Source organism: Pantherophis guttatus, chromosome 2, assembly GCF_059756535.1.
Source record: "Pantherophis guttatus breed Tessera chromosome 2, ASM5975653v1, whole genome shotgun sequence".
Taxonomy (NCBI): domain Eukaryota; kingdom Metazoa; phylum Chordata; class Lepidosauria; order Squamata; family Colubridae; genus Pantherophis; species Pantherophis guttatus.
The window spans coordinates 223,330,775-223,348,086 of NC_142064.1; the positions used below are offsets into that span (position 1 = coordinate 223,330,775).

The window sequence follows — 17,312 nt, forward strand, 5'->3', positions numbered from 1 at the left end:
CATGTTTTAAAATATATACTTTACCGCCCACTAACATGTGTTCTCTGAGCAACATATAATGAAATACTGTATAAGTAGTCTTCAACTTACAACAGGTTGTTTAGTGATTATTCAAATTACAACGGCACTGAAAAAAGTGACTTATGACTATTTTCACACCTATGACTCTCCATGGGTCACATGATCGAAAGCCAGATGCTTGGCGACTAACTCATATTTATGACGGTTGCAGTGCCCTAGGGACATGTAATCGCTTTTTGCGATCGTCTGACAGACAAAGTCAATGGGGAAGCCAGATTCGCTTAACAACCACGTTACTAACTTAACAATTGCAGTGATTCACTTAAGAGCTGTGGGAACAAAGGTCATAAAATGGGGGAAAACTCACTTAATAACTCTCTTGCTTAGCAACAATAATTTTGGGCTCATTTGTGGTCATAAATCAAGGACAACTTTTTTATGATTTAATATGTAAATAAAGATACTGCCATGGAGAAAAAAAAGGTTGCAGGTATTATTGACAATACATGCACATGCTCACTTTTCTATGCTCATGGATATGCATGTATGAAAACTTTATTACAAAGACTATTTATGCATTTTGGGGAAAAAAAGATTAGAAGTCGTGGGGTGATGGAAATTATACTCTCATAATCCCATCTGGATCACCTGCTAAACAATGAAGATTGCTAGGAAAACTTCTGACATGAAAATAAAATGTCTATTTTCCTCTACAATCTTTTTTCCTGTGCATCTGAATAGCAGAAGTTACTCATTCAATAACTAAATGTTGAATTACTTATAGTTTATCCTGAAAGTAATCCTAGGAGTTGTAACTAAAGCTTCAGCAGAAAGCACCCAAGTTTATCACTCAAGCTCTAGGAAATGATTTAAAGGTGCTCACTGCTTTAAAGGAATCAAATCCAAGCTAAGTTAGATAGCAAATCTGTCATGCTATAAGGCTACTGTTACGTTCGAAGCGCGGGAAAAGAAGAGACGGACTCCAGAACCTTTTCTTATCGTTTAATCAGGTCATCACAGAATAAGAACTGCGGGCTCGGCAGCCGCGGCTCGACTTTTAAAGCCATTCGGCTTGCCAGCTGGCCACTGACAGCTATTCATTTTTCCCGCCGCGAATTTCACCCAATCCGCGGCAGGCATGCAAATTCCTACATACGTCCATACGTAACACCCCTCCCCTCCTAGCTGAATGATTGTCCAATCGGTGACCTATGAAGGTGACATAGTCACACAAGTAGGCGGGGCGCCGTATTATCCTACTGGGCCTGTGCAGCTCATTTTGTGCTGGGATTTCAGCTGACTCGGTCGGCCCTACTGTTGCTCCGGCTGGCTGAGATGGAACCTCCTGGAACTCTTTGCTGCTCGTGGTGGTTTCTGGCCTCATGTCCCCGGCGGGCATGCAAATTCCTACGTCCGTCCGTATGTAACAGCTACAATAGGGAAATCCTTATTTCAAGATTTTTTTTCCTATAGAACTCCCTACCAAATCTTTCATCATGTACATCATGTACATCAATACTAGACAACACAGTATCAACAGTAGAGACCTTCACATTTCTAGGTTCTTTCATATCTCAAGACTTAAAATGGACGCCTAACATCAAAAACGTCATCAAAAAAGCACAACAAAGAATGTTCTTTCTGCGCCAACTCAGAAAGCTCAAACTGCCCCAAGAGCTGCTGATTCAGTTCTACAGAGGAATTATTGAGTCTGTCATCTACACTTCCATAACTGTCTGGTTTGGCTCTGCAACCAAATAAGACAGACACAGACTTCAACGGATAATTAGAACTGCAGAAAAAACAATTGCTAGCAACCTGCCTTCCATTGAGGACCTGTATACTGCACTAGTCAAAAAGAGGGCTGTGAAAATATCTACAGACCCATCACATCCTGGACATAAATTGTTTCAACTTCTACCCTCAAAACGACGCTATAGTGCACTGCACATCAGAACAACTAGACACAAAGACAGTTTTTCCCTCAAATGCCATCACTCTGCTAACACTGTCAAACTATTTACTAAGACTGTATTACTATTATTATTCTCATCCTTCCTATTATCTATCTCCTCCAACTTATGACTATAACCATGTTGCTTGTATTTTTATGATTTATATTGTTCTGTTTGTTTCCTAGTATGACTTGATTGCTTATTAGTAACCTATGACTATCACTAAGTGTTGTATCTTATGATTCTTGATTAATGTATTTTTTTCTTTTTTTCCTTTTATGTACACTGAGAGCATATGCACCAAAGACAAATTCCTTGTGTGTCCAATCACACTTGGCCAATAAAGAATTCTATTTGAGCAATTGAAAATAGAATAGTTCTTAAGATTCGCGAGCACTTTATTTTATCTGAAATTCATCCTTGTCTCTATTAATATTTTATTTATGTATTATATTTATACCTTACTTTACTTTTTGAAACAGTCCAGTCAACTTATGACAATATCTTATATAATTTTAAGTTTAGGTTAAGTTTTTAAGATTATGTCATCAGAGGAATAAATACAGGATTGTGACCTTTTGAATAAAAGGTGGAGTAAAAGTGGAAAAAAAGACCACTCTATACATTCCTCCCCCCCCCAAAAAAAACCCCAGAAAAAAAATCACAATAAATAGCAACCATACAAACATTCCCAAACTGTCTTTATTGCTCCTAGGAAATTTTATCTGTTTATTGGCACCAGGCACAGAGGAAAAAGAAATTGGGAATTTATTTCCTGACCATTATGCTCATTTGCAAAATTTGTTCAACAAATAATGGTTAGAAAGAAAATTTGCTTAAGGTCTGTGACACAAATCTCCATTCATCAAGTAAAATTATTTTTGAACAAACATGAAAGAAACACCAACCTTGCTCCACTTCCTAAATATGGTTGATTTTGGGTTTACCCTTCCGATTTTTGGTTTTGCTAGAGAATGAGTGATTTTGTATGGGGAGAGAAAAAGATGCTGAAACTGGGCCTTAATAAGTTTTAGAAATACAGTTTACTATTGTTTCACCAAAATAAAATTAATAAACAACTAAAAAAACTTTTAATAAATTGTTATTTTGGTAATAAAAGTGAAGATGTTTTTGTGATGTTGAATAGTATTTATTTTATTCAGGGAAATGAGCAGGGAGATTTTATTCTTTTTCTAGAATGGTGGAGAGAAAAAAAGAAAGATTCATTTCACATTTAGATAGGTGTACACGCAAAAATTATACGAAAGCCATTATAAACATGAAACAGCAAAGTTAATAATATGCCATGAAAATTATGTACATCCCTGAACATGTTTTGAAACTGAAGCCAGTTAAAATGATACTCAAAATACAAACCTCACTCACAAAATAATCCCTGCCCTATAACTAGTGTATTTGTATTCTTGAACATATAAGAATGTAAACAATTTAATTTCAGATGTATTTGCATTTCACTTTTCATCAAATTTTCCAATAGTTTTGTTTATTGATTCAATTATAATATCTGATTATCAAAAATATGAAAAAGTTTAAATTGTATATATTAATATGGAAACATTTCTACTACTGGCAAAAAAATATCATGTATCTGTATCTATATCACAGCAGGCTGGAACTGGAAGGGGGAGGGAGGGAGGGAGGGAGGGAGAGAGAGAGAGAGAGAGAGGGAGGGAGGGAGGGAGAGAGAGAGAAGACAATGTGAACAGTTTATGGAACCCGCCATCAAGTCATTTTGGTGTTCAGTCTTTTAAGACTTCAAACATGGCTCAAGACTGAATCATTTTCTTCTGTGAATCAAAGACATATCTTTTAAAAAGAAGAGTGATATGAACAGGTTGGGCAGAGTCCATCTTGTTACTTTCATCCTCTTTTGCTGAATCTCCCTTCCCTGCCTTTGGCTTCTTCTTAGAAATGGCAGTCAGAAGTCCCTTTGTTTCTGGCTTCACCCCATCTGAAAAGATATTTTTTAAAAAAAACTATTAGAAAGGAAACATCTCCAGGCAACCATCTCCAAATCTTGTAGACTATAACCTACTACTAGATAAAATAGAAAAATGTGGGTTAGACAGCATCACCACCGGATGGATTCGTAACTGGCTGACCAACCGCAGTCAACATATAGTCCTCAATGGAACTGCATCTACATGGGGAACTCATCAAATTTGGAGACAACACCAAGCTAGCAGGAATAGCCAACACTCCGGAACATAGGCTTAAGATACAGAAGGCTCTTGACAGACCTGAACATTGGGCGCTATCTAACAAAATGAAATTTAATGGTGAAAAAAGTAAGGTTCTACATTTAGGGAAGAAAAACAAAATGCACAGGTACCGTATATGTGGTACCTTGCTCAATAGTAGTAACTGTGAGAGGGATCTTAGAGTCCTAGTGGACAACCATTTAGATATGAGCCAGCAGTGTGCAGCAGCTGCCAAACAAGCCAACACAGTTCTAGGCTGCATAAACAGAGGGATAGAATCAAGATCTCGTGAAGTGTTAATACCACTTTATATGCCTTGGAAAGGCCACACTTGGAATACTTGGCATTCAGTTTTGATCGCCACAATGTAAAAAAGATGTTGAGACTCTAGAATGACTGCAGAGAAGAGTAACAAAGATGATTAGAGGACTGGAGGCTAAAACATATGAAGAACGGTTGCAGGAACTGGGTATGTCTCGTTTAATGAAAAGAAGGACCAGGGGTGACATGATAGCAGTGTTCCAATATCTCAGGGGCTGCCACAAAGAAGAGGGAGTCAAGCTATTCTCCAAAGCACCTGATGGCAGGACAAGAAGCAATGGGTGGAAACTAATCAAGGAGAGAAGCAACCTAGAACTAAGGAGAAATTTCCTGACAGTTAGAACAATTAATCAGTGGAACAACTTTCCTCCAGAAGTTGTGAATGTTCTAACACTGGAAGTGTTTAAGAAGATATTGGATAATCATTTGTCTGAAGTGGTATAGGGTTTCCTGCCTAAGCAGGAGGTTGGACTAGAAGACCTCCAAGGTCCCTTCCAACTCTGTTAATCTGTACTGTTCTGGATATGAGCTCCATATCCAAATTGTTTGCAGGGTTCCACAGCAAGAACAGCACTGCAGAAAACCCAGCAAAATAGGCAAATCTACCATCTATTACCATGGACCTGTAGGATAAATATATCAATTTCCTGAATACAGGTTACCTATCTTGTATATGGGATAGGTTATATTTAAGCGGTGACAATAAGGAGAATTAATTTTTTAAGTTCAAATGTTTTATTGGCAAATAAAAATTAAAATAACATATATTACTCAAGAACCTTTCTTTTATATGTCTTTATTTAACTTGTTACATATGAGATTAATATGTGAGGACCCTGGGTAATCTAAATCAAAACAAAAACAGTAACTGCTATTCAGGGCTCAGCAATGTTTTGGCAAAGTTGCTAGCAGAGATCTCCTTAAAAGCATATTCAGTCCCACCTAGCTGAATATTCTGCAAATGTAGGTATTGGGCAATAAGCCAATTTCAGCTCAGGTATTTCTAACCTGTGGTGTCACATAACCTTATCTCAAACACTTAATCAGTTTCTCTCCTCTCATATTGAAATACAGAGACAGATTCTTATATCATGGCCCAACAATAAGATTGAGATGTTTATGATTTACTGGAGACAGGTCGTCTACAAGCACAGGTGATCTGTTCCATTGCAGACAAACTAAAGGGCCATTCACAGTTAATTGTGTTGATTCAGCACCAGAATATATATATTCAAGAAAAGATATGTCCACCATGAGGTGGAAGAAGAAACAGAACAAGAAATGTAGTTCCTTTTCTTCCTAATATTTAAGTCATTTTTTCAGATATAATCCAACACTTACTCATAGTTCCCCTATCCTATGAAATATGATAATGTAAGTCAAACTCCCACCTCTTTCAAGCATGATCTTGCAATAGGAAAAGTAAACATTACTAGAAAAGTTGAATAGCCAATCAACATAGTGAGTTTTAATGTGGACATCTAAGATATGGTTCTGAGTTAATTTGAAAAAAGGCAAAACTAATTATTGAAAATGTAAAATGTGAATACAGCAAGCTTAGTACAGTATAAGGAATTATTGGTCTGATCACTATAAATGGCTGCTGCTCTAGTTTGTGGGTATTATCAGTGTAACTTGTGAAAGAATTTTCAAATCAGCTGTTAAGTAAGATCCTTTTTTTTTCATTTTTACAAGCTTTTTCAAATTCCAGTATTTCAAAGTCACCAAGTTTTTTTAAAATCATATCAGATTCAATATGTTTACTGATGAAAATGAGGTAAACAATTCTATATGTACCATGTTTTTCTGTCAAGAGGACAGATAATGCGTTATGTCCATATTCAGAAGTGTGAAAGCTAAAAAATACATGTTTATAAGAGTTGGGAAAAATATTTCATCCCAACAATGTAAGAGATAATGTTTTTATAGATTGTTGTATACTCCAAAGAAGTTGTTCAATATTTGAACAGGGTTTCATAATCATGCATACTCTTATTTTGACTATCCAAAAGTTTTCTCCGGGCATTTTAACACTTCAACTGTAATATTTATCGATAATGTTTTGTAGGTTTCTTTTTGTATTTTTTAAAGAACAAACAGTAGAGATTTTAGCGCTTAGCTCAGAGATTTAAATTATTAGTAAGTAATTTAATATATTTAGATGTAATTTAATGTTTTGTAAGGCTAATTTCTAATCAAAAATACACTGAACGCTAACTCTTGGTAAACTCCTCTGTCCACTTATAAATACCATATTTCTCCCTTTAGATGTTTGTTCAATCTTTTTTCTCTGTTTTAGAAATTCATCCATCCATTAATTCATCCATCCATCCATCCATTAATAATTATTAGTATAACGAAATTATAATGTTTGCTTGAAATGTGAACAGTTATGTACATTACTGACACTAATCTGATTGTGATGGGGAGAATTTGACTGAATAAATAAATAAATGTATATGGTGATGTTTATATACTTTTTGCTTTTCCAGTTATTCAAAGCAGTTTGCAACAAAATCTATTGATCAAATCCTCCCTAAAGTAAACCTGCTCTTTCTTAACAGTAAATTAAAAAAACTAATTGCCCCAGTTTATACCTCCATTATACTGTATTTATTTTTGTCTAATATGATTCCTGGCTATTGACTTACACTGGTGAATATTTTTTGTGTGAAGAAAAACCTTTATAGGAAGGAGATGCTCAGCTTTGTAAGGATGGTTACAAGGAAGCTCTGTAAGCCTTAAAATAGGACTGGCAGAGTACTTTCTACTCAGTTCCAAACAAGTGCTTCAGAGCATGCAAAAGCACAAACATAGCACCTGCCTCCATCTCATTAAAGCAGCAGTGTCTTCTCACAGAACTGTAGAACAATTTGGGAAAAAGACAGTGGTGCATTAAAGAACTATGCAGAGGCATTACATTCCTGCCTTGTGCACCCTAATGCAACTTTTGGAAACAGAAACTAAAGCACTGTACCACCGTATTTAAACTTTAAAAAACAGAAACTGGAATTGTTCCCAGCAGTAACCATTGCAGCAGCATCAGAACAATTATACAATTATAATCACTCATTCAACACTGCTTTTACATGGAGAAGGAGCAGACAGAGCAAAGAAAAAGAAGAAGAAAAAAAGTCAGGGAACTAAGCTTTACAAAAGCATAATCATATTAAACTTTGGAGGGGGAAAAAAGGGAAGAAATAGAAGCTAAAGAGCATTTTGCTTGCAAATTTGTATCGTTTTTAGCAGAGAATTATCTCCAAGGCATTTTGAAGCTGGGAAATAGGGGGGAAAAAGGGGTAGGTAGTTAACCAAGTGGAATCATGGGCTGCCAGCCAAAAGCAGCTCAGGTATTACAGCTAGGTATTTAAATTACTTAATCAAATCCCAAGGCCCTTATTCTGCAAACTGATTAGCTAGTTGCTGGCATCACACCCTGACAAATGGCATGGTGGGTTTTTTTTCACTCTGGTGCCAGGAGGTCTATGGGCTGAAGAGGCTCTGTGACACAGGCAGCACAAAGAGGGAAAGCACAAGCAGACAGGTTGGGAGCCACAATCTAGGTTTCATCTACCTCGGTGGATTTCTCGTATTACACACAATGCATACTTTACATTTTACAAGACCAAGGAAATGAAGGAAAATATATCTTTCACCAAATAAGACATCAGCCACTTAATAACTGAAATGTCTGATATTTTTAGATGGAGGTCTAGTTTAACTTACTTACATTAAGAGTCTAATCTCTTCTGAACAATGACTGTGTAAGCTTGAATAAATAGTAAGAAATCTGTTCCATTAATTAAGTGCTGCCTGTACTACTCGGATTTGTAACAAATGTTAATAGATTTCTCTCCCTTTTCTCTGTTGGACAATTACTTTATTTTGCCAACTTGCTAATGGATTAAATTGAAAAGGTCCGTGTGTTTAAAAAGAAAGGGATTGTGTGTGAGAAAGAGAAGACATTAGCTTCAAAGTTACAATAGGCAAGTGGCCCAGTGGCCCACTTTGCTCAGAAATACCTACACTTTGTGTGTGTGTGTGTGTGTGTGTGTGTGTGTGTGTGTGTGTGTAATGGGTAGCACTCTAGGGCCAAGGGAAGAACAGGAGGTTTAACTAATTCAATTTGTGCCATCCATCACCTACATCTCACTTAACAGGTTTATTGTAGTGTTCCCCATTCTTTTATTAACTAGATATAAAAACAAAAAGAATACACAAAATTATAAAAGGAAAAATAAATTTTATTCTAGCTTTATGGCATAAATTGTTTATACATAGATAGAAATGTTAATACCTGTCACTCCTAACATCAACCTACTTGCTCATGGTCTGCTCACTTATAATGTTTTCCTCACATTAGTTGTGCATTAGCTTTGAACTAATTTGCAAATACAAATATACTTTTAAATTGAAGTAATATTTATGTTTCCTACAAGCCATCGTTTATATTTTGCAATGATCCTCCTACCATTGTATTGTATCCAAAGCAACTAAACATAATGGCTTTGTGCGGTAAATACCATTTGTAGTTTGAACATCTGAAAGCAGAAGAACCCACCTAAGATACCAATTAGTATATATTATTACATAGTCTATTTCAGTGTAAGATTTACTTATTTCAATGGGAAAAGCAAACCTCCACAGAAAAAAATAATGCCAATCAGGGGATTAATGTAAGAAAATAGTTCAAGTTGTATAACTTTTTCCCAATACCAGCAAACTAAATTTAATTCAACAGTTAATTTCTTCTCTGAAAATCAGTTGAAGCATAGATTTTTATAGTGGCAATTCCAATTTTCTTCTCTAACTTGACTGTACAACTGAACATAAACATATGCAATCAGTAATTTGGTATTCAAATAACACACAACAAAGAATAGGCTTTTATTTCTTTGGGGGAACAAACTGAAAGAAAGGCAGAGGTAAAATTTTAATAATTTTACTGTTCTACCTGCTACAACCTACTGCCAATTTGTTCATATCTTCCGAATCAAGTCTAGAAAAAAAATCCAACATCAGCTAACATTGGGCATCAATTGAGTCTTGATACTTTACTGGGCAGGGAATCTTTCATCCAGAATCTAAACATGTGCGCAAGTGTATATATACACACACACAAACACAAAGTTTATTTAAGCAAATAGATTTTATCTGTAACATGGGGAAGGCAACCTTTTGGCAATCAGGGATCTGAAGATCACTGATAGCATCAGAAAAGGCTATAACCAAATTTTTCTGGGGTTTTTTTTCACCCTTACTGTCGCAGAGAAGAAGAATTGGAGAATTGAATTTTATAAGCACATTCCCAATTGCTTAAATAGGATGCAAAGCTACTTTTTAAAAAGTAGCTTGTAAGGTTTGTGACTTGCCAAGTGCCTGATGACTCATTATAATTTTACACAACCTATGGCAAGCTGCAAAACACTTATACCCATCAAGGGATAGCCTAGCCATCCAACTGAAGAGCAACTGGGCTGTGCATGCTTCAAAACTGATTTGAAAGAGGTGTTTTGCATTGCCTGCAAGTGGAAGCAGTGCTGTAGATACATTTTTTCCCCAGCCTCTTGTAGAGTCCTGAGAAAAAGAGTGTTGGTATGGGTGAGTTTCAGGGGTGAAATCCAGCAGGTTCTGACAGGTTCTGGAGAACCGGTAGTGGAAATTTTGAGCAGTTCGGAAAATCGGCAAATACCACTTCTGACTGGCCCCAGAGTGGGGTGGGAATGGAGATTTTGCAATATCTTTTCCCCAGGAGTGGGGTGGGAATGGGGATTTTGCAGTATCCTTCCCCTGCCACGCCCACCAAGCCACACCACGCCCACCAAGCCATGCCCACAGAACTGTTAGTAAAAAAAATTGGATTTCATCACTGGTGAGGATTAACATATACAACTGAATTCTACAAAAAACTGTTAGAAAAACAGCTCTTTGCATTGGCCATATCATGTATCGGAGAATAAAAAACACTATTTTTAAATGTGATAATTCAGATTCAATGCTACTCGTTTAAGAAAAGGTTTTTCATATCTAATGACTCCAAGCAAATGTGTAAGTACAAAATTCCATGAACTTTGTTGCATTCATACACCCAGGGGTGGGTTGTAAAAATTTTTACTACCGGTTCTGTGGGCGTGGCTTACTTTGTGGGCGTGGTTTGATGGTCATGTGACAATTCCTTAGGATTTAGCAGAGGTACTGGTCTACCAGGCTTTTAACTGCTTGCAGAGCTGTACCGGTCTACCCATTTGTTTTTGGAGGGTTCCGGTCTACCCATTTGTTTTTGGAGCGCACTGGTCCACACTGCCTTTTACCGCTGATCAGCTGTAGGGCGGCCTTTTGAAGTGCCAGAGTTTAAACAGTTTTTTTTCTTCTAGCCAATCAGCTGGGACTCGGGAGGCAGTGAATAGATTGGGGGCGGGGCCAGGCAGAGGTGGTATTTACCGGTTTTCCAAACTACTCAAAATTTCCACTACCGGCTCGCAAGAACCGAGGAGAACTGGTAGCAACCAACCACTGCATACACTCCACTTATAGAAACAACAAAACGATATGTGGAACTATAGAAAACCAACAAAAGAACCAAGTTGTAAATTGCAAAATGCAAATGGCGGACAGATGTATGAACCAAAAGAGGAAACAGAGATAAAATCTTAATACAGATGGGGATGCTATTTTTTAACCATTTATCTTGAAAAGCTGCATGTGTAAATACAGGGTTTTTTTTGTACAGAGCACTTATGTTCAGTCTTGATGATTTGTTGAAAAACCACAGAATCTATTGAAAGATATCTAGTCCATCTCCTTCTTTCTTGTTTAACATGACGGCATTATCAAATGTCACCTAGGCTTTTGAAAACCTCTAGTTTCCTTATGATCTATTTATATTCAGCTTATTATACTGGTGTTTGCATGATCTACAGATGCTAGTTTGCCACAGCAAAACAACACTGAAGACATGGACTGCAGGACAGATGTGCAAAATGTTCAAACTCCATGGTTTCAAGTTTGAAATGGCTGTTTCATATGTCCCATGACTGAAAATGGAATATAGCATGCTTTATTCTGTTATGTTTCATTCCATTTTCAAAATAGCCATTTCAAGCACTTCAAAATCCAAGCATTTATTTATTATTATTATTATTTATTATTATTATTTTATTATTCCAATTTATATACCGCCCTTCTCCTGAAGGACTCAGGGCGGTGTACAGCCAAAAGTAAAAGCACACAAATATAAAATTTAAAAACGATTTAAAAGCATATTAAATAATTTGGCCCAGCTATTCAAATAAAACACGCGTTTGAAATTTAAAATTTAAAATTTAAATGCACATTTTTCTTCACTAATGCTACTCTCTCAAAGGAGATCTGCTTGCTTATTTGAAATTTTTAATTTTTCCAGTTAGGTGATATGTATGTATTACTACTCCCATTGCATACTAGTTATGCAAATATTTTCTTTTTCCTTTGCTTTTAAGCTTTTCTGCTGCTTCTCCAGAGGTGATATTCAGCAGGTTCTGACCAGTTCTGGAGAACTGGTAGCGGAAATTTTGAGTAGATTGGAGAACTGGTAAATACCACTTCTGACTGGCCCCACCCCCATCTATTCTCTGCTTCCCGTGTCCCAGCTGATCGGGAGGAAATGGGGATTTTGCAGTAACTTTCCCCTGGAGTGGGGTGGGATGGAGATTTTATAGTATCCTTCCCCTGCCACACCCACCAAGCCATGCCATGCCCACCAAGCCATGCCCACAGAATCGGTAGTAAAAAAAATTAATCCCACCACTGTGCTTCCAGTTTAGGGCTAGCTGCATCTATCCTAGTCCACTATTAAAACCCTCTTCCAGAATAAACTAGGCTATGGCTAAATTTAGGCTAGACTATGACTAGGAAAGGTAGTGAAATTGTTAGAGAAAAGTAAGGTAAAGGCCTACTAGCTAATAGTGGAAGGGTAACTTCTGTAGAAAGTTAAATTGTAGAAATATTTCTACTTGTCCTGCAAAAGCAGTGAGGTATAACCCAGCAATGCAGTAAAATGAAGCTGAGGCCAGGCCCACTGCTGAGAAAAAAGGACTCTTCTCTACCTAAAGAGAAGTGATGGGGCTCCTTTTCATTTAGTCAGCCAACTCCTCTCGAGGACCTAAGAGTAATGGAAAAGAGCTGATCTTGAACTTCCGGTTGGCACCGCGGGGACACAGACGGGGAAATGGCAAGCTCCGCTGAGCCCTGCCAAATCCCCTCTGCTAAGCTGCCGCCGATAGGTCTGCGGACCTCCCCTGTCTTGTAGGGACAGGGGGACAAGAAGGAACGCCTTGGGCAGCCGAGAGGAACAGGCAGGTTCCTCGGGGCCGGAGGCTTCTCCTTCACGCCGGCGGCAGCGGGACAGCAGCCATGGTGGCTGCCCTGAAACTGCGGCAACTGGGAACAAGGATTGTGCTGGAGGAAGAAGATGAAGAAAAAGCAAAAATCAAGAAACCGGGTGAGTGACACCAACCCAGGCAATAACGTACCTATTTGGAATTATTGGAAAATAAGACCCCAAAATTAAAAGCGGCTGTTGGACTGCAGGGCTTAAAGATTGAAAAGGAAAAAAAAAATGGGTAAAAGACCCAATTTGAATTTTGTTGCAGTAAACTTAAACTGGATGATTTGGTATTAATAAATTTCTGAAATTTGACTGTGCCTTTAACTGGAGTGGAGAGGAGAAATGGATATTCCTGAGAATTAATGCCTCTAAAAGAAAATGAAGCTAATGAAGATAGAGAAATAGCCATGGAGTCTGCAGTGATTAAGCAGGGAAGTGGATTGAAGAGATTTCCCTTTCTGGGTGGAAAAGAAACAAGTTAATTGGCTTTTTACCTTGGATTACTTGAAATTAATATTGGATATAAGGATTTTGGAGATTCCTACTCTGTCCCAGATGATTTTAAGAAGAAAGAAAGAACATTTTGGATTTTAACAATGGAGACTGACAAAAACTAGGTGTGACGTAGTTACAAAAACAGGAAGCTGATGCACTACGCTTGGATCAGATATTTTAAAAGTTTTAAAGGGACATACAGAAATTCTTTACTTTGAACTGATGAAGCTTGAAATAGAGCACTTTGGACAGAGAGGAAAAGGAAGAAAAGGAAGAATTAAAGTGGATAAATTTAAATGTGACTAACTGAAATGTAAAGTTTAAAAGCCTATGTATATATGATAAAGTTTAAAAGCCTAGGTATATATGATTTTTGGATAAAAACAGGAAGGGTTGTGAAATAATAAAAATAGAAAATAAGAGGTGGCTATTAAAATAGTGGATGATATCAAGGGGATAAAAATAATAAAGAAGAATATATTTTGAGACAGGAAAATTTTAAGAAAATGTACTGTTTGATGTAATACGTTTTAATTTTAATTTGCAAACATGTTAAACTGATGAATAAGGATTGATTGAACAAAATACAAGATACACAGATGCTAGTGATTAGTCTTGAATTAAGGTAATACAAGTTGGAAATGATGACTATTATGAAATATACTGAGACTTAAATTGAAAGAGCAGGATGGAAAAATGATATAAAACAGATAATTATATTACAGTTAAAATGTGTGGGATGGATACCAACTAGATAAGAGTTTGAGACTCGGTGGAAATACATTAGAATTTAATTCAAAATGCTGGAAACAGCCAAACAAATAGGAGGAGAGTTGGAGGAGACTATGCTGGTAATCAGCCAAACAATGGAGGGAGTCAAGGAGGAGACTATGCTGGAAATCAGCCCATAAAATGCTGGAAACAGCCAAACAAATAGGAGGAGAGTTGGAGGAGACTATGCTGGAAATCAGCCAAACAATGGAGGGAGTTAAGGAGGAGACTATCCTAGAAATCAGCCCACAAAATGCTGGAAACAGTCAAACAAATAGGAGGAGAGTTGGAGGAGATTGAGGAACTATTCTAAAATCAACTAAATAGTTGGTGTTTTGGAGGGGATCAAGCTGAGAATTAATTAAATAGAACAAGCTGGAAGATAGTTAAATATTAGAGGGAGATATAGTGGAAAATATATTAGAAATTGGAGTATATAAAATATGCCTTTGAGAGAAATCTGTGTAATATGTAAACTGGGAGAAAAAAAAAACCTAAGTAAACTGATTTGAGGATAAGGGTTAAAGGATTAAAATTAGATAAAATGTTGTTTTATAAAATATAATAAAAATGGAGTGGTATTGAATTGAAACTAAGAATAAATGGTGATAAAATTGTAAGGTAATCACTTAACAAGAGGTTAGAATATTGTAAAAATTATTTTGATATGACTTGTATAAGATATAAGGTAAAGAAGAATAAAGATATGTTTAGAATTGTTATGCAGATGTAAAAATAAGTGAAAGTGAATTTGAAACTAATTTTGGATAGATATAATGGATTTATATAGATGAAAATGTGAAATTTGAGGTAAAATAGTTTTTTTCTTAAGTTTTGAATTTCTTTTTTATCTTCTTTTTTTTCTTTTTTTGTTTATTTATAAAAGATGTAATGGAAATTGTGAATTGAGCTTATGAAAGGAATGTAAGCATGGTAACCATCTATGACCGGATCGAGATTTTTGCTCTTGAAAGTTATGTTTTTATGTTTAAATTTTAAAAAAAAAATAAAAAATATTTACAAAAAAAAAAAGAAAAAAAGAAAAGAGCTGATCTCTTTTGAATCTGAGTCCAATGGATAGTAGACCCAGAATAATCAGCAGATAACCCATGACTATTAACACTGACATGTTGTGACCTAAGAGCAGCATATTATGGGAACACTACACACTGTACTTTAATGAGCCATGTTATTTGCCAACAACTACTATATTTGACATGGATAGCCTAGAGAGCATCTTCCTATAAAATCGCCAAGAGTTCGACAGACTGAACAGTTAAAACTAACTAATTATAATATATAAGTAGCAGGGGTGAAATTCAGCAGGTTCTGACAGATTCTGGAGAACCGGTAGCGGAAATTTTGGACTGTTCGGAGAACTGGCAAATACCATCTCTGGCTGGCCCCAGAGTGGGGTGGGAATAGAGATTTTGCAATATCCTTCCCCCAGGAGTGGGGAGGGAATGGGGATTTTGCAGTATCCTTCCCCTGGAGTGGGGTGGAAATGGAGATTTTGTAGTATCCTGCCCCTGTCATGCCCACCAAGCCACGCCTACCACGCCACACCATGCCCAAGCACGCCCACAAAACTGGTAGTAAAAATTTTTGAATTCCACCACTGATAAGTAGTAATGAAAGAATAGCAAGAATCTTTCAGCAGCAAGGTGCATACTCTCATATGGAATGAACTGCCTGCACAATGGTTGAACCAGGCTGAGAATCAGCTGCCTTGTCAACTACTCTTTTCGGATGTCCTCATTCATTAGAACTCCACCTCCCTACAGTTTAAACACCTGCTTGAAAGCAAATAACCATGCATGGCATGACAAGACATGTGACTGCATATCTTCTTGATCCTTGAGACAAGAATTCATGACCAAGGCAATTCTTGTGCCTGACCCATTTTTGTCATGAGAAACTTCTTCAGTTGCATAGTCAGCTGCACTGAGTCAGGTTCTGCCCTTGGTTCTTTTTGTACAGGAAAATTCCAACTTTTACAAGAATAATTTTGATATATGTACACTAGCTGCAAAAAAAAATGCTACTTATCCCTATGGTAGAGACTATGTTGATTAAAATTGACATGTACCAGCTTTGTGCACTGCTATTCATTCTATTAATTGTAATAACAGGGATAAGTATACCCTGATTTCTGTAAAAGCCCTGGAGTCCACCACATATAGATCTTAGGTCTTTATCACAATATGGCAATCTGCCACACAGCAGTCTTCTTTACCTTAACTGCTTACACTCACTATGCATAAAGACTTGGCTGAAATGAGGCCACTGTTCTTTCTATCTTAGACCTACTCAACAGTGTAAAAATATATATATATCTGAAGCCCACTCTTAATTCCCTGCAAGCCTCCGCATGTGCGTTATCTGACTCGTTTCTGGAATACAAACTTGTAATACTTAAAGTACTAGAGGTCCATGAAGACTGTCACTATCTGTTGCTATTGTAACTGGGACGCCCAATTAACTTCTTTTGTATACCTTGGCTGGAAGAACTCTGTCAAAAGCAGCTTCTTGCTTCCCATCTCCATTTACACATGACAGGAAACAAACTAGAAAGCATAAAACTCATTAATAAGTAATGATTATATGAGGCAATTGTATTGCATTTCAAATGGGAAAATGGACTTTCATTTTTTTCTCTCTCTCTCTACCTAGGAGCAGTAAAACTGATCAGTCCCATCACCCCCAAGGAAAATGTTAGACAACATCTCTTCATTTATTCATTTATAATAGAGCATTCACTGCAATTTTCTGTAAGATATAAGATTTCCAGTCATAAATGACTATACTAAGCCTAGAAAATATGAAACTATAACTACCGTAAGTGGGAATATTCATTCTATTCCTGAAGGGAGAGAGCAAATGTTAAAAAAACTAGGAAAACTTTTATTTAGGATATCTTAATTCAAAAATACCTGTAACTTAGCATAACTGTAACTCAAGGTTGGGGAAGGTATAGTTATTGATATGTTACAGGACTCCAAACCTCATCGTCCTGAACTACCAATGACTGCCATGTCCAATCATATTAGGAAGGCTACAGAGTCCACATCCTTCTCTTAAGGATTCAGAATAATCCACCAGTTTTAGAATCCAACTATTATAACATTAGATATGGACCTCATTTAGATGTTGGAAAAATTC

General features: G+C 36.8%; 1 protein-coding gene across 4 annotated transcripts in view; it reads right to left on the reverse strand.

Moving 5' to 3' along the window:
- Positions 1-3,104: 3,104 nt before the first annotated feature.
- EEFSEC (eukaryotic elongation factor, selenocysteine-tRNA specific) overlaps positions 3,105-17,312 on the reverse strand; it is a 176,418-nt gene continuing 162,210 nt past the window's right edge. For 3 of the 4 annotated variants that reach the window (XM_034431501.3, XM_034431502.3, XM_034431503.3), the window contains one exon: positions 3,105-3,948. In XM_034431501.3, coding sequence (XP_034287392.2) covers positions 3,764-3,948 — 185 coding nt within the window. In that variant the 3' untranslated portion in view covers positions 3,105-3,763. Of the gene's footprint in view, positions 3,949-9,992; positions 10,097-17,312 lie in introns of those variants that run through there. The other variant, XM_087883727.1, reaches the window with a different exon arrangement.